The following is a 27,420-nucleotide window of genomic DNA, read 5'->3' as shown; positions in this document are numbered from 1 at the left end:
TAGTTTATAAGACCCTTGAAAATAGTGGACACACTGATATTTTAATCTTCCATTGAACACAGCAGCCACTTAATAGGTACTAAGTAAGCAGATGCTGAATCAATCATCCTCCCAAAAGTCCTGAGAAATAGATGTAGTAGCTATTACTATCATCCCCATTTAACAGATCAGTAAATTGAGGCTTAGAGATGATGAGTGACTTGCTCATCTCTATAGATATAGAGGCAGATAGAACCTAACACACAAATCTATTGACTGAGGACAAAAATTTCTTGAGGCTGAATTTTTCTCTAGTGTCTTCAGTTATCATCAATCATTATTTTTAGAGAATCAACAAACACAATATAATTTGTTACTTTCAGCAGTGGTTCTTAACTGGAGGTACACACCACAGTTACCCAGTGAGTTTTTCTCAAAGGTCCAACCTAGTCCTTCTGGAGCAGAATGTCTGCAGAGGGAGGTCTACTATGTGTGTGTGTGTATACATATATACATAGATTTTTTTGAGATGGAGTCTCACTCTGTCACCCAGGCTGGAATGCAGTGGCGCAATCTTGGCTCACTGCAAGCTCCGCCTCCTGGGTTCACGCCATTCTCCTGCCTCAGCCTCCCGAGTAGCTGGGACTACAGGCACCCGCCACCACGCCCAGCTAATTTTTTTGTATTTTTAGTAGATACGGGGTTTCACCATGTTAGCCAGGATGGTCTTGAGCTCCTGACCTTGTGATCCACCTGCCTCAGCCTCCCAAAGTGCTGGGATTACAGTTGTGAGCCACCGCACCTGGCCTACTATGTGTATTCTTGAAAAAAAAAAATTCTAGAAGACTCTGATGTGTTTCTCTGGTTAAGAATCACTGATTTTGAGGCAAGAGAAAGAAATAAAGGGCATCCAAATAGGAAAAGAGGAAGTCAAATTATCTCTGCAGACAACATGATTCTATATCTAGAAAACCCCATAGTACTGGCCCCAAAGCCCCTCCAGCTGATAAACGACTTCAGCAAAGTTGCAGGAAACAAAATCAATGTATTAAAATCACTAACATTTCTATACACCAACAACAGCAAAACTGAGAGCCAAGTTAGAAAAGAATCCCATTCACAATTGCCACAAAAAGAATAAAATACCTTGGAATAGAGCTAACCAGAGAGGTGAAAGATCTCTACGATGAAAATTACGAAACACTGCTCAAAGAAACCAGAGAAGACACAAACAAATGGAAAAATATTCCATGTTCATGGATAGGAAGAATCAACATCATTAAAATGGCCATACTGCCCAAAGCAATTTACAGATTCAGTTCCATTCCTATCAAACTACCAATGACATTCTTTATAAAACTAGAAAAAAAAAGATTTTAAAATTTATATGGAACCAAAAAAGAGCCCAAATAGCCAAGGAAATCCTAAGCAAAAAGAACAAAGCTGGAGGCATCATGTTACCCAACTTCAAACTATACTACAAGGCTGCAGTAACCAAAACAGCATGATACTGGTAAGAAAACAGGCACATAGAACAATGGAACAGAATAGAGTGCCCAGAAATAAGACTGCATATCTACAACCACCTGATCTTCGACAAACTTGACAAAAACAAGTAATGGGGAAAGGACTCCCTATTTAATAAATAATCAGCATCATATATTAAATAGGGACAAATATAAATAATTCTGCCATAAAGCCACATACATGCAAATGTTTCTTGCAGCACTATTCACAATAGCAAAGACATGGAGTCAACCTAAATCCTTATCAATGACAGACTGAATAAAGAAAATTTGGTACATATACACCATGGAATAGTATGCAGCCATAAGAAAGAATAAGATCCTGTCTTTTGCAGGAACGTGGATGGAGCTGGGGGCTATTATCCTTAGCAAACTAACACAGGAACAGAAAACCAAATACACGTTCTTACTTATAAGTGGGAGGTAAATGATAAGAATTTATGAACACAAAGAAGGAAACAACAGACACTGGGGTCTACTTGAGGGAGGAGGGTGGGAGGAGGGAAAGGAGCAGAAGAGAGAACTATTGTACTGGGCTTAATATCTGGATGATGAGATAATATGTACAACAAACCCCCACGACATGTATTTACCTATGTAACAAATCTTCACGTGTACCCCGAAACTTAAAATTAAAATAAAAAAAAAAAAATCACTGATTTACAAGGGTTCCCAGAAGGCCCTCAGCTTCCCTTATTATCTCATTTAATGTGTAAAATTACATAATTAATGGCTTGCTAAAATATTACTCTCTATTTAAATGCAAAGTAATATTATATCTTATCGTTCATTTTATAAGTATTCAGGAAGCAATAATACTATGCAAATGTCTACATCTGTCTCATGGCACCTATTTTTGGTTATATATTATTTGATATCTGCCTTGTCTCCTGTTAGATCATTTGTTCCAAACAGTGTCAGAAATTTTTCATCTTCTATTGCCACCTCAGCAGCTGGCCTGGCTCCTGTAGATAGTGAGTACTTTTCATTTGTGAAGTGTATAACTCCGTGAATGATGGAATTCACTCCTCATCATGAGCGAGTTTACCAGTTTTTCCAAAGAGCCAACTTTGATAATCTCCTAGGCACTGCCAATTTCCAGGTCAGCTGGGTAATGCCTTCATGATCTCCAAGCCTCTGTTTCCTCATCTGTGAAGTGGGCCCAAAAAGCCAGTTCCTGGCTCACAGTAGGTGCACAAGAAATGTCCATTCTCATCCTTGCTTGGGGATTAAATAGCTAACAGTGTATGTGAGCAGCTGGTGGGAGGTGGAGGCAGCATGTTTTCCCAGGGCCCTGGAAATCAGGCCATGCCGATGGCTGCCCACCCCTGATGTCCAGCCTGCTCCTGCATGCATTCCACAGGGGCAAGACTGAGCAGCCTGGAGAGCCCTTGGAACATGTGTATGCGACTATAAAACATGCTGTAGCCCTGGAATCCCGACATCAAAAGGGAGAGCTTCAGTGCCTGATAAAAATGTGCATTCCTCTCAGCAAACCACTCCAAATGCTCTTTTCTCCACCCCACTGGGAAGCTTGTCAGTGCTAATGTGATTCTTATGATTCTTGCTGCTCTGTAGCCTCTTGATCTTTACCGAGATCTCTCTGCCCCTGAGTGTGTTGGAAACAAAATGTCCTGTCTGGTGTTCAGTGCTTAAAATAACAGACGCTGACTTCCTCCTGTCCATTGAAACTTTACTCCAAGGTCTCTCCCCATCACCCTCTGCCCCCTCGCCAAGCCAGGGGAAAAAGCCCAGGGTAAATTGGCAGATAGAGAAGCAGGGAGGGGCAGGGGAAATTAGGCATTCTTAGACCACTGCAGGCATTCTTTAATATCAATTTGATTTTCCCTGGGTTAATTTTTCAGAAATAGCAACTTCTTAAAATGTGAGAAATGTTTTATGGAATGTGACTTCCCATCTCTAAAGACAAGGACCTCGTTTTCCAAGCAATGCTGCCTAGGAGCATGTTTGAGGTCATGCAGTCTGTATTCTGGACAGTGGTCGTATGCTAAATAATTTAAGGAGAGAATGAGCTGGGTATATTTCTGAACATATATTTTCAAGCCTGGGAAATAATAAAATAAGTCATCCCATGGTATCTGGGCATATTCATGTTTTTTGTTAGAAAATGAGATTGCAAAGTCTGCAGAAAATAGACTGGGACAATGGTATTGGCTCACGAACTCACAAACTCGTCAACGCCATCTCTTTTACTTAGGATTACGGGGGCAATGCTTTCTCTTTTTTTGCACGCCAATGGTTTGACAGAGAAGAAATTTTCCTTAAGACAGGTCATTCTGGTAGTTTCCACCATCTGTAATTCCTTCTGGGCCTCTGGGAGACTGAGTTGTCCTAAACATATTTTTGGAAATGCCACTGACCATTGTTTTTATTAGGCAACTGCAAAGCTTTGTAGTAAGAGGATTTGTGTTTTATTTGTTTTTCTTCCCCTGACCCAGCTGGTTTTGTTTTAACAGCATTAGAGGGGAGGTTAAAGTATTTGTGACCTCTGTTAACCTAGCCTGTCTCTCAAAGCCAGCAAAGCCAGAAATCAGAAGAGATAGAACAGGAACAGACAGGTCATCAGCCAGGAAAGGTTCACCGTTGATTTAACCACCTTCATGAGAGGGGTGGGGTTGACAGGGAGGTTGATCTTAAGATGAGTGAAAGCTTTGGAGCATGTAGCTGTCGGGAGAGCAGGTCACTCCCACAAAAAGGTATCTCAGGAACCTGAGCACTCAGGAACTGCTGGGAAGTAATCATGCCAAACAAGAGGCTACCACATACGCCCATTTTTATTTGCCACATCCAGTGAAGGAGCACAGCTCAGCCAGGCTGCAATCAGATACCCAGAAAAGGCCATGCATGGCCCTAGGGGTGGACCAGAAATGGCAGCTATTTCTGAGACATCCCAGTCTGCTTGGCCGAACCTTGTTAAAACCAAAACTCATGCCAGGTCCCATCCTCAGAGATCCTGATTTAATGGGTCTGGGGTGCAGCCTGGACATAAGGTTTGCCAAGCTCTCCAGATGACTGTGAGGTGGCACTGAGGCTGCAGAGAACTATTGCCCAGCAGAAAATGGCAATTCCCCTTTCAAGGACCTACCAAATGCCAGATGCAGTACTAAACACTTTTCCCACATTAATTTCTTGATTTCTCCCAATTTTCCTGTAAGATAAGCTTATCTCTAATTTACAGCTAAAACTGAGAATTTTAGATTTTAGCCTGTCCAGGTGGAGTTTGATTCCCATTCCACTTAATTCCAAAGCCTATTCCTTTTCCACTCAACACCCTCCTCAGAGAATCCAAAATATGACAAAATAAACAATTATGGAAACTCTCCAGAGGTCTACATAAGAGATTATTTCATTCACTTATTTATGTGAGTAGGGACTCTCCCTGACTTCTGTGTAATATGTAGAAGAAAGATCAGAAACTACTTAATTGGAGATTCTAAGTGTCTTGAAGGGGATGTGGCCGCAGTGCCCAATCTCCAAAGCTTCCCTTTGCCATCCTAGCATGGCTGTCCCTGTACAAAAGGACATGCACCAAATATTGCTTCTACTTTTGCAAATCACTCTTCAAGCAAGAATCTCAAAGCCCAACATAATTAATACAATCATTTGCATCCTGTTTAGATGAGTAGTGTTTTATATGTACAAATTCCACCTCTGTCCCCAGGCCTTCCAAGAGTATGAGAATGTTTCCAATTTTAAAGAATGAGCAATAGAGTAATTGAAAGGAGCTGTATCTTGGCAAATGCAAAAGACCTCAAAGGCATTTGTAGTAACCTATATGAGAAAGCGTGGCAACCACAAAGTGTGTCATAATGGCTTGTCAGCCATGCTGTGCTAAATGGTTTAAAGATAGGAAAGATAGGGAAGAATAAAACATTTAGCTCTTAGGAGTCAGATACCCCTGGATATCATCTGTTTGGTCAAGTCTCTGAAGGATCTGGAAGCAGTGAAATGGTGACATTAGCTGATGATCCAGTTTCTTGGGTTAATCAAGGAAGTAGGGACAGCCGGGGCCAATTAAGTAGCTAGGCAGCCAATGATAGATGAATCTTTATAGGCAAGCACAAAGATAATGCCATTGGGAAAAGCAATTGAAGTCATTCAGGCACTTCCAGGCCAGGAAATCCTTCTAGTCTTCAAGGGGGAACATGTAGGAATCATCAGGCCCAGCCTGATGAAGTCATCTGTTCATTGTGTAGCTAATGATCCGCAAAAGTGCTGAATGCACACGGGGACAGGCCATATGGAATACATTTTGGTGGCTGAGATGTATCTCTGTGCCTTGATTTCAATCACCTTTAAAATAATCCTTACCATAGCCCTCTTTTCCTTTCCTTCTGTCCACAATCTCCCCCTACTCCTTATGTTCTTAACTCTCTAAACACAGTTTCAATGTATGGGTGATTTTTCTTAAGTAAGGCAAATATTCTCCTTCTTAATTTCTAGTCCTGCACTTCCAATAGGCTCTGCAAACATACAAGTTTCCAAGGGACACATCAGCATGTTATAAAATTCCTTTTTTTTTTTTTTTAGCACAAAGGAGACTGTGTCTAAGCATATATATATACACAGATGTTTCTACACATCTCTGGATTTCTTACTTGTGTTCACATTGCAAATTTAGAATTGGGGATTTTGAAAGGAATATGAACTAAGAAACCATATTTGGAACTACCTGTTTCTTTAAAACCAGAGTTCCATCCAGGGACTCCAAAGTAAAGGTTGTCAATGAGTTGTCATGTTGATAAAACCAAGGAACACTATGTCTGGCTTTGTTTTCTCCCTCTCTGGTTGCTGCTATTTTTTTCTCCCTTTCAGATTCATCCTACTCCTACTCCTTCCAATCATTAAATGTGGGATTCTTCAATTCCTGTAGTCTCACCTCATTTTTTCTTTTTTAGACAATCCATTCATCTTTCCAGCCTCATCTTGTCCCAGCCTCAACCACATCTTGCCTTGTTCACAACTTCTGTGTTCTTCTACAAATCACAAGACCATTGCACCTGTTTCCTAAGCCTGGAATACTCTCCTCTAGCTTTGTGTGTGGTTAATACTTGCTTATCCTTCGGATCTTTGTTCATTCATCATTTATTGATTTTTTTCAGATTTGGTCCAGTCCCCCTCTTATGAGCTCTCATAACACCAGATAACATTTCTCTACACTGCACATCAGAGTTGCAATTTTACATCCATTTGTGTGATTATTTTATTAATGTCTGTTTCTCTCACTAGACTATAAGCTCATCTGTTTTTATATCTTACTATTCCTATTATTAGTGACTCATCTTGCACTGCCCACCTTTCTTCTTTATAGGTTGCCACAGCTTCTACCAACCAATGGCTTACTCTGTCTCACAGATTCTGCGAATAAGCTTTTTTTCTGTGTCTTTCAATTTCTACTCTTACCACCAACTAAAGTTTACTACCATCCTCTCTAAATTTTTCACATCCACACTGTAATAGCAAGAAGATCTGATTTGTTTAATTTATATTTATTGTCTCTTTATCAAAGCTCCTGTGATAGACCAATGTATGGCTTCCTTGCTAACACCCAAGTGGACTGCCTTTGGGTCAAGAGCGTGCTCCATTCATTGTCTGTGGTCAGGATAGAGGGGCTGAGATGTAAGCATCCCTAAGAAAGAACGATAAGCCAGATGCTCTCTCCATCACAACCTGCCTGCTGGGAGCTGACAGAGTTGGGGAGGGATCATCCTTGAGAACTGGAGTTGGGATAAAGAAAGTGACAGAAAACAAGCATGGACAATTGAGGCATTTAGCATCCTGCTCCTTGGTCTGTGTTCCGCTCAACTAAATCTCCATTTCTCTGCATATACCGTATTGTTAACACAATTAAGGTGTCACAGAAGTTAAGTTCATTTAGGCCTGATGAGCAAAGGAAAACTTAAAGGAATATTTGAAGTATTTTGGGAGTGATACAGCCTAGTGAAAAAATGCTAGATGTCTGGGTAAAGAAAGCTCCTTTGGGAGCTTGCCTACATCTGGTTCACCCTCGCTCCTTGGACACAGCCCTTCAGGACCTCTACCTAAAATGAAGGGGGCCCTGGACTCCAACCTAGCGATATCCTACACTAGTGATACCTTACCCAGCCGCTCACAACATGAGGCCGTCAAACACTTGCTCAGCCTTCAACTCTCAACTGCCTCTACTGAAAAAAAAAAAAAAAAAGATATAATCATAATCCAAACAGCTGGCAGAAATGAGAGTTTTACTGATCTTCAGAAGAACCAATGACCACCATCCCTTACCTGGGCAGAGCATCATAGTGGAGGGGCTAACAACACAGATTCTGGAATCTAGGATTCTAGAATCCAATTCTGGCTTGGCCACCTACCAACTATGTAAATTTGCGTAAGTTACTTGGCTTCTCCTTGTGTATAACATAGGATCACAGTTCTTACACCAATTTGGTTGTTGTGACTACTAAATCAACAAATGTCAAGAGCTTATAACAGTGGTGACATGACATATGGGTGAGCTGTAATTATTGTTATTGTTATTATTATTGTCCTTTAGAGGCTACCTGATCCAATTAGTAGCCACCACCTGAATTACTCAGGACACGTTTGGTTATAGGAGGCAAAAGAGGAAATGTATTGGCTGACACAGCAGGGAAGCCCAAAAAAATGGTCTGGCACAGCTGGACCCAAAGGTTCAGATGATGCCATCAGGAACTCTCAGTGTCCTGCACAGTGGCTTCTGTGTGGGTCAATATCATTCTCAAGCAGGCTTCCTCCAGGTGAGGACAAATATGTAGCTTGATAATTATCTCATGCTTAGACTTCTTCCTCAGTGGATCTAAAGGAAAGACTCAAATAGTCCCTAGTTGTGCTCCATCATCAAACCAATAATCAGGGGGATGAAGTATTCCAACTGATTAAGACTGGCCCTCATACTACCTTGTAGAAAAGAGGAAAGGCAGGGCCAACCCTACTCAAACAGTATGGTTCTCTGGAGGAGGATGCTGAGCACAAGATGCCCACTGCTCAACCTTTTGAAAAGGCACAATCTGGGGCCATTTCTCTAAGAAGGGACCAGATGACTGTGATTGACATGTTTACTGAAATGTTTACCCTATTTCCATCTGAAGCATTACAAACACCCACGAGTGATGTTCAAAATATTGTATAACCTGTAGAGCAGAATCTCTGACCAGTTCGTCTGAACATCTCACCACTCAGAATGGAGGTCCGCTAAAGACGACCAGTAAGACGAAAGACTGTAGTGGCACATTCCTGCCGAACAGCAATCCTGCATCAAATGCAAACTTTGGGCTGATTTCTAGGGGACTTCAGTGTTTAATCCTATTCATTCTTATTGAGCAAACACTATTTAGCTTTGGCTGGCTTACTTACCCACCTGTTTTGAAGCAGAACCCGAGTAGACAGGCATCTTCAGGATGGGACTTTCTGCTCTTTCATCACTTTTTCATTTCACTTGCATGAACTCTGCACTGGGACACACACTTAGGACACAGGCTGTAAGAGCTGAAGCACCAATAACCTTGACATGGACCCATGTATGTACTTTGCTTGTCTTTCTCTTCTGGGCCAATGTTGTCCTTTTTTCTGGCTTGGGAAAGCAGGGGTCCCCCTCTTTCCTCCCTTCTATTAGTCTACCACCAAATGCCTGAAAAAACAGCCCTGATCTCAGCAGGACTTATCTTTGTCTATGAATACGCTATCCCTACAAATTCAGATTGGATGAAGGATGCTTTGATTAGAGATTTAAATGAGGGACAATTTAATGATCTAATTCAGCTTAGCTAAAAAGCATCTACCAATATCTGCTATGAAGTGTGGGGGGGTGGGGGAAGTGGTTATATTCCTTCTTATCACACTCCCTTCTCTTGAGTTGATGTTTTTAAGGTACTTTGAACAGAGTCTAAACAAAATAGATACCTCCCCTGCCTCCCACCAGTCCTCTAGCGTATCCTGGCTTCAGTTGCTTGCAGCACCTCGTAGCACCCTCCACCTCCCTTCCTGCCTTCCAGGCTCAAGGCAGTACCTGGGCATCAGTGCCCACACCTACTCCCCAGGAGATATCTCCCTTCCCTACTTCTTCCTCCCAGCTAGTGCTGCTGGCCTGCAGAAAGACTTAAAGATGCTTGCCAAGTTGACCTGACCTTTACTTCCCTCTTTCTAGTGGGAATTGATGGATTTCACGCCTGTCTCTTTTCAGGGCTGCAGAGAGTACAGCGACTTGCGAAAAACACAAGATATTTCAGACAAAGACTGCAGGAAATGGGATTCATTATCTATGGCAATGAGAATGCTTCTGTTGTTCCTCTGCTTCTTTATATGCCTGGTAAAGTAGCGTAAGTATCCAAGGCATCTCATAATCACACCTAAACCCCAAGGTGACCTAAGATGGCTTTTTGGCACAGGCATTAGATTATGCATTTGGAATGGGGTGAGTGAGTTCAGAATTCACGCGTACGGCTTCTCAGAAGCCACCTGCCAGTCTATCAGCTAGACCCTTGCCACAGGTCTTATAGAAAGGGAACCAAAGGTGCTAAGACTGAGCTCTCTCCCTAAATTCAAGTTCTGTGAATTTAGGGAAATCACTTATCTCCCTCAGCCTCACCTGTAAATTAAGCACAATCCTGAGCCTCCTTCTGACCCAAGATCGTTCTCAGGGAGAACTTCTGAAGATCATCTCTCCCCATATTACCATAAAAACAATGTGATCAGGCTCTGTGCTTTCTCCCATTGAACTCTGCAGCCATCCTCAGAAGAGAACATTCTTATTTCAAGCATGGGGAAGCTGAGGCTGAGAGCAGTTAAGCAACCTGCCCAAAGTCACACAAGTCAAAGAGCAGTAAAACTAAGATGCAAAAACCCAAACTGAGGCTCACATTGAAGCTCATGCTCAGTTTCTCATGCCTTTACTGTGAACCTGTTTGGGGGTTGTTTACTTGATCGCAACTTTGAAACAGCATTAGCAACAACTGCATAAAGAGGAAAACATGACTTTTTGTCAGTTTGGCAGGGACAATTTTATACATGAGCCCTTCTCCAACCTGCTAGAGACTAATGTAATTAGACTAATTACATGTTGTTAAAAGGAGGTTGACTGTCAGGGCACAGTGGCTCATGCCTGTAATCCCAGCACTTTGGGAGGCTGAGGCAGGTGGATCACCTGAGGTCAGGAGTTCGAGACCAGCCTGGCCAACATGGTGAAACCCTGTCTCTACTAAAAATACAAAAATTAGGTGGGCATGGTGGTGCATGCCTGTAGTCCTAGCTACTAGGGAGGCTGAGGCAGGAGGATCACTTGACCCCAGGAAGCAGAGGTTGCGTGAGCAGAGATTGTGCCACTGCACTCCAGCCTAGGTGACTGGGTGACAGAATGAGACCCTGTCAAAAAAAAAAAAAAAAAAAAAAAAAGGAAGTTAACTAAAATCCTTTCTCAAGGTAAAATGTTTATTTTTGTCTCTGACCAAGCACATGATAGAAATTCATGTTCAACATACTATGCATCAGATTCTAGTGGTCCTAACTCCCCTCCAATGTAACCCATTGCTGGAACTTTCTGTTTGACTCTCTAATAGCCTGACTAGATTGGCAGAGTACTTGAAGTATAGAAAAGTACCAATAAAAGAGTTTTGGGTCTTACTTGTGAAAACTCATGGAGGGCAAGACTGAGTTATAAGTTCCTAAAAGACTGATTCTTCAGAGTATGCTCTTGGGTCATTTTACCATAGCAAAATCACAAGGGGACATGAAGGCTGGGTGCAGTGGCTCACGCCTGTAATCCCATCACTTTGGGAGGCCCAGGCAGGCAGATCACGAGGTCAGGAGATCGAGACCATCCTGGCTAACACGGTGAAACCCCGTCTCTGCGAAAAATATAAAAAATTAGCCGGGCATGGTGGTGGGTGCCTGCAGTCCCAGCTACTCGGGAGGCTGAGGCAGGAGAGTGGCATGAACCTGGGAGGTGGAGCTTGCAGTGAGCGGAGATCGCACCACTGCACTCTAGCTGGGGCGACAGAGCGAGACTCCGTCGAAAAAAAAAACACACACACACACACACATGAGTTTTTTAGCATGCCACATCATTCCCACCAGTCGGGGGTCAGGAAAACAGTGCATGAAGTATCTGAGGACATAATATGCTACAGAAATGTTATATATAGTACTGCTCCGTGATAATGTCAAGGAGGGGTGACAACGGTGATTGAAAGCAGCAGACAATTCAAAGATCTTTAACCATCTGATTTTTGAAGGCACATACACACACATACACACACAGACAGACACACATACATTTATTCAAAATGATTGGGGAAATGATGTGTGTTGGAAGAAATATTCCAAACTTGGCTCAGGTTTATCTAATATTTTATCATTAGCTCAAAAGAAGGCACTGAAAATAAACTTGTCCAAGGTATAAAACACATAATTCTGGAATGTTACTTACAGTGACAGTAGGGAGTGTTCTGGATAGTTCCAACTTTAATAATAAAAGCCAGAAGTAGAATCCCAACACGTTGGAAAAATGAACCAACCCAATGAGAAGAATCCGTAAGTAGTGAAAATAAATGCATGTAACTTCAAGAATTCATACAATATGCTATGAACAATATGCTTCATATAAAAGTTATGCTCTATGGCGTGGTGAAAAGTTTGGAATCAAAAAGAAATTTGATTCTTCCTCTGCCTAGCTGGGGATTCTTGGACAAGTTACTCGGCTTTCTGAAGCCCCAGTTTTCTCATTTATAAAGCGGGATATGATAGTATCTATTTCATAAGGTTACTGTGAAGATTAAACAAGATGATGTCCATACAGCATTTGGCATGTTACCTCTTATATAAGAGCTATTCAGTGTTAGCTGTCATTATTAATAGCATTAATTAATAAAGTCATTAATAATGTCATTTTTAGTAATGTGTACAAAGTACTGAATATAGTAGTTGGCAAGCCATAAGCATTCAATCAGTGGTAGCCATTTCACTACTACTACTCTGCAATGATGATGATCATTATCAGTTTCAACTGAGTGCAAGGTTGAATCACCATGGTTGCATGGCTCTCCAAAATAATCATTAGAATTCTTGGTTGCATTACTAAAAAGAAAACGTCCAGAAAAAATAGTAGGTAAAGATCCTGCTACACTCTGCTTCCATATTGCTGTATTAGATGCTGGATAATATGTCAAACCATCTTGTTTCTTTCAACTTAAGATTGTTTTTTAAGAAGAGCTAATATCACAGAGTACTAAATATATGATAAGTAAGGCTATTAGACCTCAGTGTTTACCCATGGAGGGTAGGATGTTTAGCCCTTAGTTTATAAATGAAGATGCTAAGACTTAGAAAGGTCAAATTACTTTCTAAAGCCAGGTGCGGTGGCTCATGCCTGTCATCTCAACACTTTAGGAGCCTGAGGCAGATGGATCACCTGAGGTCAGGAGTTTGAAACCAGCCTGGCCAACATGGTGAAACTCTGTTTCTACTAAAAGTACCAAAAAAAAAAAAAAAATTAGCTGGGCATGGTGGCAGGCACCTGTACTCCCAGCTACTTGGGAGACTGAGGCAGGAGGATTGCTTGAACCCGGGAGGTGGAGGTTGCAGTGAGCTGAGATCACACCACTGCACTCCAGCCTGGGCAACGAGAGTGAAACTCCATGTCAAAAAAAAAAAAAAAAAAATTACTCTCTAAGACTCACACAGGTTGCAGGCAGCAGAGACCAGAATTCAAAGCCAGTTCCATTTGCTTCATAAACTAGAGCTCTTTTGAACACAACATAACCTCTCAAGCTTTAGTCCGTAGGAAAAAAATGCACATCTCATTAAAGCAACACAGAGTATAATTATTTTTAATGTCCTCATTGGTGATTCAAAAGGCAACAATCACTGCAAACAGAAAAAAAAAATCTGGGTCACCTAAGGAAACAGAACAGGTTAGTTACAAAAGGTAATATTATCTATTACGGGTAGGGGTTGCTGGCAAGAGTTTGCCCTGCTTTCTGGCTTTGTTTCCTTCTGTGATATTTCTTCGTTGGAAGTTTATATGTAGAGACATTTTTTTGAAATAGGGCGTTAATGGTATAAGCCACTGTGGAAACACTTCTTTCATTTGGTCATTTAAAAACCTTTGATTTTATTAAAGAATGATGATCTCTCCACATTCCTACCATGCAGAATGAAAATATGGTCTGTAGCCAGTTATCCTTTTGAACAAAGCCTTGTTATAACTCTACCACTGGAATCTTCTATAGAGCTGTGTAATGTGATTTTACCCATAAAACATACACTTAAATAATCAAGAATGTATTGTATTTGGTACTTGGTAAAGGGTTTGCATTTTTTTCCCCCTGTTCATGTAATACACTTGGAAGATGGTGTTATACAAGAGGTAGTGATTCTGCATACAATGCAATGCTAATGTTTATTATCATTATTATTATTTCACACAGTTTAGTTTCTTTTAGCCTATTGCCAATTGCTTTGGGGAGTACAAACACAGAGGCTCATTATATAAAATTTCCAGTGCAATCATATATATTAGCTTAAGAACACTAGCTTTAGTAGTGTAAGGTTTAAATTCAAAAGTGCTCCAGGGAGACGCCAGATTAGACTAATGAATCAACAGACTCATATATTTTGCCCTGCATTCTTTGGCAAAACGTGCTTCCTTTGGTACAATGAAAAACATGCAGACAGTGAAAGCGGTCTTCTGGGAGTCCCGAAAACTGGCCTGAGATCATGGGTCAGGTGGTTTGTACTCTAGCAATAAAAGCACTTGACTTGTTTCTCAGACAATTATGAGCTCTCATTCTGTGCAGTTCCGTGGGCAGCCTTCCATAGGGTGATCAAGAAAGAGAAAGAACAGCCTCTGTTTTCAAGCTTTCTCAGCTAGAAAGCTTCATCTCCTTCTAACCTTCCTAGTTGAAATCAAAGGGCTAATCTTGCCTCGCCCAAGCCAGGGAGCCAGAGAGGCTGTGTGTCTTGTAGGTCCTGCAGTCTCCATTGCTTCATCTGATAACCTATGTTCTGTCTGAAACAACCAAAAGGCAGACTGCTCAACAGCAAAACAAGTGAATGGAAGAGCAGGCTTATTCTCCACGTCTGGTTCAAGAATTCTTCCTGAGCTGTGATTGGAATGTTTCTCTGGTGCTGTCAGCTTCCAGCCTAAAATAACACACCAGCAATCTCTTAATGCTAAGAACAGATCTGAGGCATTTACCTCACTTATGGGTAAAGTCACTCAGTAATTAAGTTTTCCTGCCAAGAGTAACAGATCCCAAAGGGGAAAAAGAGTCACTTGGGAGTACATACCTTTTTGTCTGACCTTGGCTCTCAGCACAAGATATTTACAGCCTTTGAGCTTGATATTCTAGAATTGTTACAGAGATTAGCTCTGGAAACGAAAGAGACTAGAAGGATAAAGGGAAGGAATCATAGCTTATGAAAGTTTTACCCTACATCAGACAGCTTTCTAGTTCTGCGACTTCCATCCTATAGGCGGTAAGGTTCTCTGTGTGAACACTTCTTTCCTGGTCTCCCTTCTGCCCCATTCCTCTTAAACTCAGTCACTGAGTTTATTATCCCCGTGCATCCCTGGGTATGTTCATTCACTTATGAAACAATCAGGAGACCTTTCTATTTCTGATCTCTGATTTGGTGGAAAATATAATCTCTGGCACTGCAGTGGGAATATTGGCTTGGGGTTGGATCCTACAGACCCTCTGATCTTGGTCTTCAGATTATACTCATTAAGTATAGGCTCCTTGAAATTTCCACATTATATTATTGGTATTAAGTTTTTAAAACATACAGGCTTACAATTAATATAGATTCTTTCTTTATGGAATTGCATTATAGGAACTGTTTGGTTTTTATACCTAGGGATCCTGCAGATGGATTTTATATCACTGCAGATTTGTTAAACCAGAGTCATAAACATCAGCATTTTCTGCTTGGTGTCAAAGACTCAATATCTACAATTATCTAATGAGTGTGTCAGACCCATAATACCACACACACCATCATGAGTGGCACCAAGTGACTCACTGGCTGTTTATTTGTCAATTGTATTTGACAGAAGTTTAAAAACTTCAATCATCTTCCACTTATTATCATAAAAAAAGAAAAAGAAAAAATCAATTAGCCATATTCCTTTTTTGTCAGGATAATTTTGTCTTCTCCCAACTAACCACATTTTTTTTTCCTTTTTTTCTTTTCCTTAAGGGCTTTTGCAAGACATATGTTAGAGAAAAAAATTGGAGTGGTGGTCGTGGGATTTCCAGCCACTCCCCTTGCAGAAGCTCGGGCTCGGTTTTGTGTTTCAGCGGCACATACCCGGGAGATGTTAGACACGGTGAGTACACCACAGGCCAACGGGATCTCAGTACCAGTACCTTGGATTCAAAGCAAGTCCTTTTATTGAGACAGCTTGGGGTTCTCTGGGTTTCTCTTGGGTAATTTAGGAAAACAACACTGACAAAAGTCACTGCCAAAAAACAAGAGCACGTCAACAACAGCCAACACTGTGACCACTCAGTAGACAGAAAAGAAAATCAGTTTAGTGAAGATTTCAATCAGTATTTTGGTTTCCTACAAAAGACTGACTGAGTGGCCAAATGTTGTTCTATTTTTTTTTTTTTTTTTTTTTTTTTTTTTTTTTGAGACGGAGTCTCGCTCTATCGCCCAGGCTGGAGTGCAGTGGCTCAGTCTTGGCTCACTGCAATCTCCGCCTCCTGGGTTCACGCCATTCTCCTGCCTCAGCCTCTCTGAGTAGCTGGGACTACAGGCGCCCGCCACCACGCCCGGCTAATTTTTTTGTATTTTTAGTAGAGACGGGGTTTCACCGTGGTCTCGATCTCCTGACCTCGTGATCCGCCTGCCTCGGCCTCCCAAAGTGCTGGGATTACAAGCGTGAGCCACCGCGCCCGGCCTATGTTGTTCTATTTACTTGATCTTAAAAGCAAAAGCTGGTCTAAAATGCTGTTTTAGACTTAATTACATGCATCCTGACATTTTTCATAGCCACTAAATCTGCCATAATAAAATATGACCCAACTAAGCAACATGTTGGAAAACCAACAAGAACAAATCTACATTGCAGCAGCACCTAAGTGAGGTGGAAATGATTTTAAAATTGTCTTTTATTGTCCCTCGATTTCCATTGTTATATGAATGAGTAATATCAGAGAACTAAGCCATCTACTCAGTTTGGAGTTAATGGGAAGAGTCACATAACATAAATGCAGTTTTGCAAACACAATTGAGAGTCAACTATGTGCAAACCTGGGGCAAAAAGTCTAGGAGAAGATGCTAATAAACAAGCAACACATATAATACCAGACAGAATGAATGAATCTTGAAGAAGAAATATAGAGAACTGTGGGAGCATGAAGGTGGGGTGAATTATTAGAGTGGAGAAGATTCACAGGGGAGGTGGCTTTTGAGCCAGGCCTTTTTAATAAAGGTTATCGAGCATCCTTCAAGACTTCCAATCAGTGGAGTGACATTCATAATGACAATTTCATGTCATTATGAAATAAACATGACAAATGAACTGGAGAGGAAAGGGGCAAAAGGAAAGGACCTAAGATGCAGCTATTTAAACAAAACAAGAGATGACAAGGCTAATAGTAGTGGAAACAAAAGAAACTAATCCGTGAACAAATATTACAAATGAATGGAGCTGCCATGACTTGACAAATGATTGAATGTAGTGCATATGTGGGAAGAAAGAATCAAAGACAATTTGAGGTCTTTACCCCTGATGAATAGAAGGATGGTGAAGCACTTAAATGAGATAAGGTATACAGTAAGGAACAGCAAATTTTCAATGGGAGTGGGGGAATAGAATGAGCTCAGTCCTAGACGTGTTGAGACTATGCGTCCGTGGTCCACCGATAGAAGAAAAGATTCTAGAGCTTAGGAGAGTATGCAAAGCTGGAACTGCTATAGTTCATGGAAGTGAGGGATCCTTACAGCCAACAGTAGAAGATGTAATTGTCCAGATATGAGCAAGAGTGAACAGGGCAGACTCCTGGGGAGCGCCTACATTCCAGGGTAGATACAGGAATCGCAGGTGGGGACCCAGACTTACATGGAACTAGAGCAGTCAGGAAAGACATGTTCAGTGTAGTATTAAACTCCATACAGAGGAGAAAGTTTCAAGCAGGAGGAGGGTCAAAATGCCCCTCTAAACTGCAGGAAGTTTAAATGCAGTGAGGGATGAGAAGAAACTATTGGATTAGCAATTAGTAGGAACTTGATGTTCCATAGAGTAGGCATTTTAAGGGAATGAAGGGAACAGAAATAATAAAAGAATGAAAGAGTAAAGAGGATAATTTGAGTTTGAAATTATACACTTTCACATGTGCGTGCACACACACACACACACACACACAGAGTTGCCATGTCCTTCATCTTCACCAGCATAGCCTCAAAACATAAACCAGTGTATTGTACACAGTAGGTACACAGTACAAATTATTGAGTAGCATGTTAACAACTGAGCTAACCAGGTTTTGAGATGAGTGAACTTTGTTTTCTTTACACCCTTCTATATTTCCCAGATTCTCTAAAATGAGTATGTATTTCCAGAATGTGAATTTTAACAAATTGTTTCTTTTAAATGAAATGGGTTGGTATTAAGAAAAGACAGGCAAAACTTTCAAGAAGTCTGACTATAGAGAGAAAAATAGGTTTAGAAAATACCCTCGAAAATGGAGAAGGCTTGAGCATGTTTACATATTAAGGGAAGAAGACAGTAAAGAGGGGACCTTGCACAGAAAGGGGAGAAGAGAGCGTGGCCAGGAAGCAAGTTCCCTGAGTTGGCAGGAGGGACACACAGCATGGATGAATTTGTAATTTTGTGCTCCAAACAGCATTGAGGTATTCATGTATGTGATTCTCCTCACAACTTCTTAATTGCTGCAAAACGCCTGCTTTGAAAGGATACTGAGACATCAATCATCTAGACAAATGCCTCTAAACTGTTGAGATCATGCGCCCATCTCAACAGAAAATTTTGAGCAGTTCCTTAAGGTACATGTAAGAGAAAGTGGAAAATGACCCTGATGAACAGCCAGTACATTAAGGTAGCAATTGAACCTAAAGGCTCATAGACTAGAAATAATATTAGACAAATGCACTCCGCGACCACATTTGGGCAAGACAGAGACAAGGCCACAATACTTAATGTCTCCCTCTTCTGACTGACACGTGTGACAGTTGCTCATTCACCAATAACACCTCTAGCCTCGCTTTCATTCTCTCGCCTTTCAGATAGAAATGATAAATATATAGCCAGCCAATGAACTGCTCCCACTTCTTAACAGCATCCAACCCAGAACTGGTCTCTTCTACCTTAGAGTCATCTCAGGCACAAGCTCAAATGCAGTGAGAAGCCACGCCCATCTTCCTGTCACTAAGATGCCCATGGTTCTTCTGCAGTGTCCTCCCTCTCCCATCCCAGCAAGCTAAAGAAACCTGACTTTGAGTACGAGTGTGTTCTGGGTGGTCTTGGATCAGCAGACATTAACATAAATTCTTTATAAATGATATATGCAATACCAATATATTATGTACATTATATGTACACACAAATAAAAGTTTAAAAGGTTGAGATGAAAATGAATAGAGGTCGGGCGCAGTGGCTCGTGCTTATAATCCCAGCACTTTGGGAGGCTGAGGTGGGCGGATGACCTGAGGTCAGGAGTTCAAGACCAGCCTGGCCAAAATGGTGAAACCCCATCTCTACTAAAAATACAAAAATTAGCCAGGCATGGTGGCATGTGCCTGTAATCCCAGCTACTCGAAAGGCTGAGGCAGGAGAATCACTTGAACTCAGGAGGCAGAGGTTGCAGTGAGCGGAGATCGTGCCACTGCACTCCAGCCTGGGCAACAGAGTGAGACTCTGTCTCAAAAAAAAAAAAAAAAAATAGAAATCCTAATGTTTTCCTCCTGCATCCTCCGTAAATTATCTCACAGATGCCCCAAATGTGTAGATCCTTCACTTTGGATACCACTGAACTAGTCCATCCCCCACCTTCAGCAAAGATTGATAGAAACTATCCCAGAGAGGTGTCATTTTAAAGATAACTTTGGTTACTTTTTCTTAGTACTGAGATTTGATGTAGGAAATTTAGAAAAACAGGGAAGAACATTTTAAATACTCATACTCCTACTACCAAGAAATCAATTACTCTTAACATGTTGGAGGAAATCTTAATTAATGTCAGTTTGAAAGATTTCCCAAAGAGGAAGGTCCATAAGATCTATTAGTCACCCATTCTAACATTAACAACCCTGACCTTACCTTTTCAAAGCATTAGACCCTAATATTATCTTCCTCCTCATATGGCAGGTTAAGAAAAACAGGCTCAGAAAGGTTAAAAAGGCATGACCAATACCATAGGATTAGTGAAATACTAGAATCAAAAATGGCCTTTTTTATTATTTTATTATTATTATACTTTAAGTTTTAGGGTACATGTGCACAACGTGCAGGCTTGTTATATATGTATACATGTGCCATGTTGGTGTGCTGCACCCATTAACTCATCATTTAGCATTACATATATCTCCCAATGCTGTCCCTGCCCCCTCCCCCCACCCCACAACAGTCCCCGGTGTGTGATGTTCCCCTTCCTGTGTCCATGTGCTCTCAGAAAATGACCTTTTTTTACTTTCTGGATCTCAGTTGTTTCATGTGTAAAATTGGGGATATGTGTACCCGCCTAAAGTAAGAGAGTTGAAACAGATGAGTTCTCAGTCCCTGTGAGTTACATTCTAGTATTTTCTGGGATGAGTATGAGTATATCATACTCATCAGAGATGAGTATTTAAAGCAGGAGGCCTGGGATAGCATGAGAGGACAGAGGATGATGTTAATCAGCTCCCGCAACATTCCACTTTGTTCTTGGCCAGGTGGTTTGCTGTGTCATGAAGATATAACTTCAAATGCATTCTGCAACCTTATCTATTTCTTCCACAAGATTACATATAAGTCATTACATTTTAAAATAAAACCTTTTAAGGGTAAGCATGGGTCACATGTTTTTATTCTTCTCTTCACACTGTCAAAATAAAATAAACATTCATAGTATGGAGTGTTAGACCACTAAATAAAATTAATTCGCATCTAACATTCCTCTAGGGTCTTAAACCACAACCTAATGGTACGTATCTTGCTTCTTTTCTTTAAAATAAAAGAAGCTAGCAAAATAAGACTGTGTGTCTTTGTGAGGCTTGCTATGAACCTGGGCTCTGCAAAGCAGGGCTACTTAGGTGTTCAATGATAGCCATTGGAAAGCAATCTCATTGCAGGTTTTGGAAGCTCTTGATGAAATGGGTGATCTCCTGCAACTGAAATATTCCCGGCACAAGAAGTCAGCACGTCCTGAGCTCTATGATGAGACGAGCTTTGAACTCGAAGATTAAGTTTCCTGGTCCTGAATGACACATAAAGACTTTGCGAGAAAGACCTCCCTCCTTGCCTCACAAGGAATATAAATGGATTTCTCCCCCTTCCTCAGGACAATTTTGGTTCCCAGACCAGCTTGATTGAACTGAGGGAGACGTTGTTGTTTTTAATGTCTCCAGCTTGGACTGCAGAGACAAAAACATGATTCCAGATTTAAGTCTCTCTTCTTCCAAGTATTCTACTAGAAATACACACACACGCACTTCTGAGAATATTTTTAATGGCAATGAGCCTGTGTTTTAGCTACTACTGTGCAGACTCTTTCAGGGGTTCCAACCAAATGCAAATGAGAGAATTTAAAATTTTTATTTAGTAAGTTCACTATGTGTTTACTTATTCCATCTGCAGATGTGAGTGAGTGTGGTGGACAGTAGCCACCTTCCTCGTTCCACTCATAAAAGCATCAGCTAGAACTCATCTGTATCATGGGAAGTTCCAGGCAGGAGGTTAAAGAAATGTTGTTTCTACCATTTGTCACATTTGGACGTTTTTCACAGACAAGTGTCAAAAGACATAGTTAATGTTTTGAGGGGGAAAGCAGAACTGATCAACTGCAACTAGAGACATCTTTGAAGGAAATTTTCCTTTTCCTCTTGCTGGTCTCCTACAGTTTTACAGCTGAGCTTCTGAGGTTTGGAAAATTCAAGATGTTTGTTTCATAAGAAAGGGGGCAGAAAGCAAGCACAAGACACTTTTAGGTCTAGACTAAAACAGTAGTTACAACAATTTGAACCTTGTTGGTGCCGTGCACAATGAATGCTTACCCTGCACAGCCTCTATTAACTTAAGAAATTTGTTGTCATTTTCCTATTGAATTTTGAGTAAATGGTGAAATTCAGTGTCCTTTAGAATTGACTCCCAAGACTATATTTGAAGAATGCGTTGATTCAAGAAGGACATTTAAAAGCAAATTCTAACTTTTTCAAGACCAACACCCTGATTTAGGCCTATTAAATTGTACTATCACTTGTCACATGCCCTCTGAATTGGGAGAAAGTGGGCTTGCACACTTTGAGGTAACTAACTGTAATTTACTTGTGTTCTCTCTTTCTCCTCAATATGAACACAAACTTCTATGGAAAAGTAGCCTTTTGTTAATCTGATCTAGTTTGTACGGAAAAAGCCCATGGAGAACCTTATCTTTAACAAGCTCCCAGATGGTGCCCAGATTTGGAAACTCTAAAGAGCAGTGGTGACCTTTTAGCAAAGTTTCTGTAACAGTTCGAATGAGTTGCAGAACATTCCACTCCATCAAATGACACTGTAAACAAATCACTTCAAGAGAGGCTTGGCTTTGTGTGGCACAGATGGACCCACACTTTCATGCTGTGCACTGAGATAGAAACTCCACCCGCAGCGCCTGCAATGGATGGAGCAATGTGCCCTGATGCTCAAAGCATATTAAAGGAAAAAAAGTGATCAGCACGGAAAGTTTTTTATGGGGAAATTATAACTCCAAGTGGGTGCATTGGTTTAAAAATGGATCACAATGATAGAGTTCTTCATGAATGTTTACAAGTTGTAAGGAATACCATAGTGAAAGAGGAAAAGAAGTGGGTTCTGAAAATGCCGTCTCCCATTCAATGATTTTGATAACAAAATTCCAACTCTTCTCAATGAAACTGATGCAGCATTATTTGTGCAAAGAAAATGTGTCATAAATATGCAAAGAAAGGGAGACATACTGTTCTCATCTCTTGAATATGTGCATTTAAATGAAATGCTTGCTAGTTAATTGTCCAAACTGCATAAATGCCTTGAGTTCTATAAAGGAAACAGGAGGTCAAAAAGATAGCGAGATATCTAGTCCTTCCACAAGCTATGGAAAGCAATAAACATCTTCTTTCCTTTCTGCATCTGTCTGTGATCTTTACACACACCGTCACATCTACCCTTCAAGTTTTAAGCCCCTAGACGAGTGTCTTCACGAGCAGGAATGTCCACTATTATTACTTTCATGGAGGATATTGGGTCTAATTCATCGTGGGAAACTACGTACCCACCCAGCGTGGAGGGCAGGGAGGAAGTTAGTCTCTTTTCATCAAGATCCAAGAGTGCAGGGGCAATTTATTACACTCAATGTACAAAACAAAAGGACCTGTTTCTGTCAGAGAGTCCATGTTGAATATACAGGTACGAAAACAACTGTTGATATACAGGTATAATCCAAGTAGAATGCTTCCACAGTGCATTAGAAGGTGCCCAAGCTCCACAGGGCCAATAATATTAGAGTATATGTCATATAGAATAAGGTTAATTAGGAGGGTGATTGTGAATAATGAGATTTTTAACTTTTTTAACAAAAAACTCTCAAATGCTAGGCTAATAAGTTCATTATTTTAATTCATGATTAAAATTATTTGATTATTGAGTCTTGATAACTATATCAGAGCCAAAAATGTCTCTTTGGTTAGATCTGTTGGAAAAGAGAATTTTCTATAATGTTATGTGCCCTAAGCCCTTCTGTTCACATTTACACACATGCACACACACACACATATGCATTTTTCCTTCACGGAGTAAGCAAGTGTGTAGAGGTATAGATGAAAATCTGGTTGGCTGAGAAATAAATGGAAGATATTCTTGAAAATGACCTTCAGGAAAGCAGAAGATAAAGGTTCCAGATGATATTTGTAAGGAGGCTATCTCTGTATAAGGAAATGGCATAGACTTATTCCTAATCTCATTATGAAACAATAGTGTCATGGACGTTTAACCATATTGCCTTTTAGCATGCTTTGATTTGACAGAGACTACAGGCTTTAGAATTTACTAGGAAGCTGGTTAAAACCCATACCACTGGGCCCTACACCAGACCTTTACCGAAACATAATAGTTGTAGTGCCCAGGAATCCACATTTTTAACCATCCTTCCTGGGTGATTCTAATCTATGCTAAAATTTAAGAACATTATTCAAACTCTAATTTGATAAATCAATTGACTCTAATAGCAGGAACCTTGTTCTGATTCTCTCATTCATAATTAAGTGTATATATACTGGTAAAATTAATTTATTCCACAGTCAACCTTCTCATTGAGACATTTTGTTCCCATTTTCCAAGTAACTTCTCTTTCTACAAAAATGGATCCAATATTGAAGAACAATCTGCCATTCATTTGGGTAAAATTATTCCTTCTTCAGTTTTCCGTATCATTTCCTATTAGATGTCCATTTGCTTTGAATGTGGCATCTTTCTTTTCTTTCTTTCTTTTTTTTTTTTTTTTTGAGACAGAGTTTTGTTCTTCTTGTTACCCAGGCTATAGTGCAATGGCAAGATCTCGGCTCATTGCAACCTCCTCCTCCCGGGTTCAAGCTATTCTCCTGCCTCAGCCTCCTGAGGAGCTGGGTTTACAGGCATGTGCCACCAAGCACAGCTAATTTTCTATTTTTAGTAGAGACAAGGTTTCTCCATGTTGGTCAGGCTGGTCTTGAACTCCTGACCTCTGGTGACCCTCCCGCCTCGGCCTCCCAAAGTGCTGGGATTAAAGGCGTGAGCCACCACACCCAGCCTGAATGTAGTATCTTTCTTCTGTTTTCTTTTCCTGCTCTTTAAAAAACAACCTTCAACCTCTGATTATTTATTTATTCCAACAACAGCTCTTCAGTAGGGTAACAGTCTTAACAGTTCTTTGAACAAACAATACTCTTTTGTATTTTTCGTCAGAGATAGCAAATATTATAAATGGCCTACTCTGATTTAAAAACCTAAGTTCTGATGATGATGAAACATTAACTCTTATATATTTTGATTTGTAGCAATAATAACAATTGTAATAACAGCAATGAGAAAAGCATCTGGTGAATTTTTGGCAATGTTTCCTGGTCTCAAACAGTAAGAACAACAATTTGAAGTCTGTTCTTTAGAATGCCCTATTCAGCTGCATAATGTTTAGAAAATTAAAAAGTGTCTGTATTTTAAATATTTTTAGGTAATTATTGTGGGACATTGTCTTATGGTGTCATGATGTACATGGGGTGTGCATGTGTATGTGTGTGTGTGTGCATGTGTCTGTGCGTGTGTGAGAAAGAGAGAGAGAGAAATGTATGTTTCACTGAAACATTTGAAATGACCAATTTCACTTTATTGTGCCTGTAAAATGTTAGTTTTAAAATAAATAAAAACAATATGAAAATAATTGATGGTTTTCTGTTGATTTAGTTTAGGTTACCCTGAAAAAAGACTGAGGTAGAGATTTGTATTTAGGAATTCCACTGGGAAAATTGGTAAGGGTGGCTGGAGCTGGCTTGCATTGTCATAAGAACCAATTGTGCACATTTCTTTCTAATTCCTCATTCAATGACGTCAGATTGGTAGCTTGAAATTGGCCACAATGGGAGTATTTACACCATGGAAATTGGCAGACACTACAAGTCAGGGCTCTAGAGAGCTGGCTGTTAAACATTTACTAGCACACCACTGAGACCACCTACAATGGTACAATACCAACGTAAGAGTAAGGGAACAGGATTGGAAAGAGAAAGAAGTTGAACAATGATGTTATCATAGCAAAGGCCTCAGCCAATTCCATGGAAACTGTGCAACTGAGATGGTCCTTTAGGGTCAAGTCAAATTGACAAGGATGCCAGATGCAAGCTATCAGTAGAGGTGTGGGGCCAGGCATTACCTTGGGCAGGTCTATTGAGGTGAGAAAAATGCCTGGGAAGGGACTTAGCTGTGATTTCTTATTTTTTAAATGATTTCTAATTGATTCATTTTTTAAAAGTTTTATATCAGAAAATGTTAAACATACAGTAAAATCGAATAGTATAATGAGCCCACATGCACCTATTACCCAGCTTCAAACATTAGCAATTTATGGCCAGTCTTTTCTTCTATTCCCCCACCCATTTGACTCCCTCTCTCACCAGATTACTTTGAAGCAAACCCCAGAAATCATATTATCAATAAACATTTTACTGAGTATCTCTAAAAGGAAGGGGTGTCTTAATTGATTCTTCTTTTCAACCTCATTAAGAGATAAGTCTTTAGGATAACAAAGGCATCAAAAGGAGTCAAATGTTAACCTTTTCTTTCTCTGTTGTATAGCCTGCATGTAAATTCCCAGGATTAAAACTAGAAATTATTTCTAAAGTCAATATGTGGTGCCTTGAAAGACAATAAAGCAATCATTTTTAGATATTTACCATGTGCCAGACACAATATTAAGAACTGCAACATTATCTTCCAAGTTCTCTTGTAGAGATTAATAATGGCTTCACCTTGGAAGGCAAGTATATTCAAGTTATGAGGGGATTAGCAGTGCATAAAGAGGACTTCCAAGACTTTGATGGTAGATTGTTTTTTCTTAGAATGTTTATCCTCTTCCTTATCAAATCAATTTTCTTAAAAAGTTATTTTAGCTAAACGTTATATATTAGCAGGAGTAATTCAATCAAGAATAAGAGAACAAGTGAAACCAGTTTACCCATTTGGAAAAGGTTGATTCCCATGCCAGTCTGGGTTTAATGCAGGGACTGGTTATTCTGATTTTCATTACATCCCGTGGTCCAAATGGGAGGCTGAATTCTGACATTTGCAAGTCAACTGCTCTGAGAAGTTATCACAGATACAAACCAATAAAATATCCAACAACAGAAGTTCAGAATAGGAGCAAAAGGAGACTTTGTTTGGCTGTGGCATGTAACAGTGCTCCCTTTTATTCAGCCCAGCTGCTAATTTTTATATCAAAAATATTGATTGAAGGGGCTAGTGATTTTGGCTCTCACCCAAGTTTATTCAAGATCTTTCTTAATTAGGTTTGGGTCAGCTGCAGTGCCCATGGCCAGGGATAGGTCTGGCTCCAATCATCACATCGTGCTTTTACCTCATTATGGGCCAAGAACTAAGGCAAGGAAATGGCTGCTGCTTTGTTTCTCCAGCCCAAATGTGTGGGGGTTTTTTCCAGATTTGAAGCATGCATGGACCAAAGGCATAAGGAAGACCAAAGGACGTGTAATGGCTTCACTGTGATGAGATCAATCTACCCTACAACTTGACTATGATCCCCAGCATGAATAAGGCTCTGTGTGTGAAAAGTGAATGGGTAGCAATGTGGGGTCATGGAAAACGCTCCTGGCATCATTTGAATAAAAACTTTTCAACAGGCTGATGCAGCCAATCAGTGTATCAGTTTCTTAAAAGGGCAAAATAATCTCTGCCAACAATACATGATTTCCCCTTAATGTGTCTGTTTTGTAAATAATTGTGGCTGTCATACAACTATTTTTATAGTGTCCATCTCAATTTTACATAATTTACACCAGTCTTTTAAAAAAACATTATACATGTAAAGCTTCAATTAATCATAGCCACAAATTATAAGCACCTGTAACAAAATAGGTTTTCTTTCATATATAAAAATGTGTTAATATTTTAAAATGTAATTCAGTTGCCCCTAAAATATTTTCAACAAAGTATCCGTGAAGA

At 40.3% G+C, this 27,420-nt stretch overlaps 1 protein-coding gene across 6 annotated transcripts in view; it reads left to right on the top strand.

Annotated features, from left to right (window-relative positions):
- Positions 1 to 27,100, top strand: part of SPTLC3 (serine palmitoyltransferase long chain base subunit 3) — a 170,985-nt gene extending 143,885 nt beyond the window's left edge. For 3 of the 6 annotated variants that reach the window (XM_063633984.1, XM_055265996.2, XM_055265993.2), the window contains 3 exons: positions 9,724 to 9,859; positions 15,738 to 15,867; positions 20,835 to 25,855. In XM_063633984.1, coding sequence (XP_063490054.1) covers positions 9,724 to 9,859; positions 15,738 to 15,867; positions 20,835 to 20,948 — 380 coding nt within the window. In that variant the 3' untranslated portion in view covers positions 20,949 to 25,855. Of the gene's footprint in view, positions 1 to 9,723; positions 9,860 to 15,737; positions 15,868 to 20,834; positions 25,856 to 26,899 lie in introns of those variants that run through there. The other 3 variants (XM_055265992.2, XM_055265997.2, XM_055265995.2) reach the window with 3 other exon arrangements.
- The last annotated feature ends 320 nt before the right edge of the window (positions 27,101 to 27,420 follow it).

Source organism: Symphalangus syndactylus, chromosome 24 (assembly GCF_028878055.3).
Source record: "Symphalangus syndactylus isolate Jambi chromosome 24, NHGRI_mSymSyn1-v2.1_pri, whole genome shotgun sequence".
NCBI lineage: Eukaryota > Metazoa > Chordata > Mammalia > Primates > Hylobatidae > Symphalangus > Symphalangus syndactylus.
The sequence above is the reverse complement of the archived record's forward strand: the minus strand, read 5'-3'. Positions and strand labels throughout refer to the sequence as shown.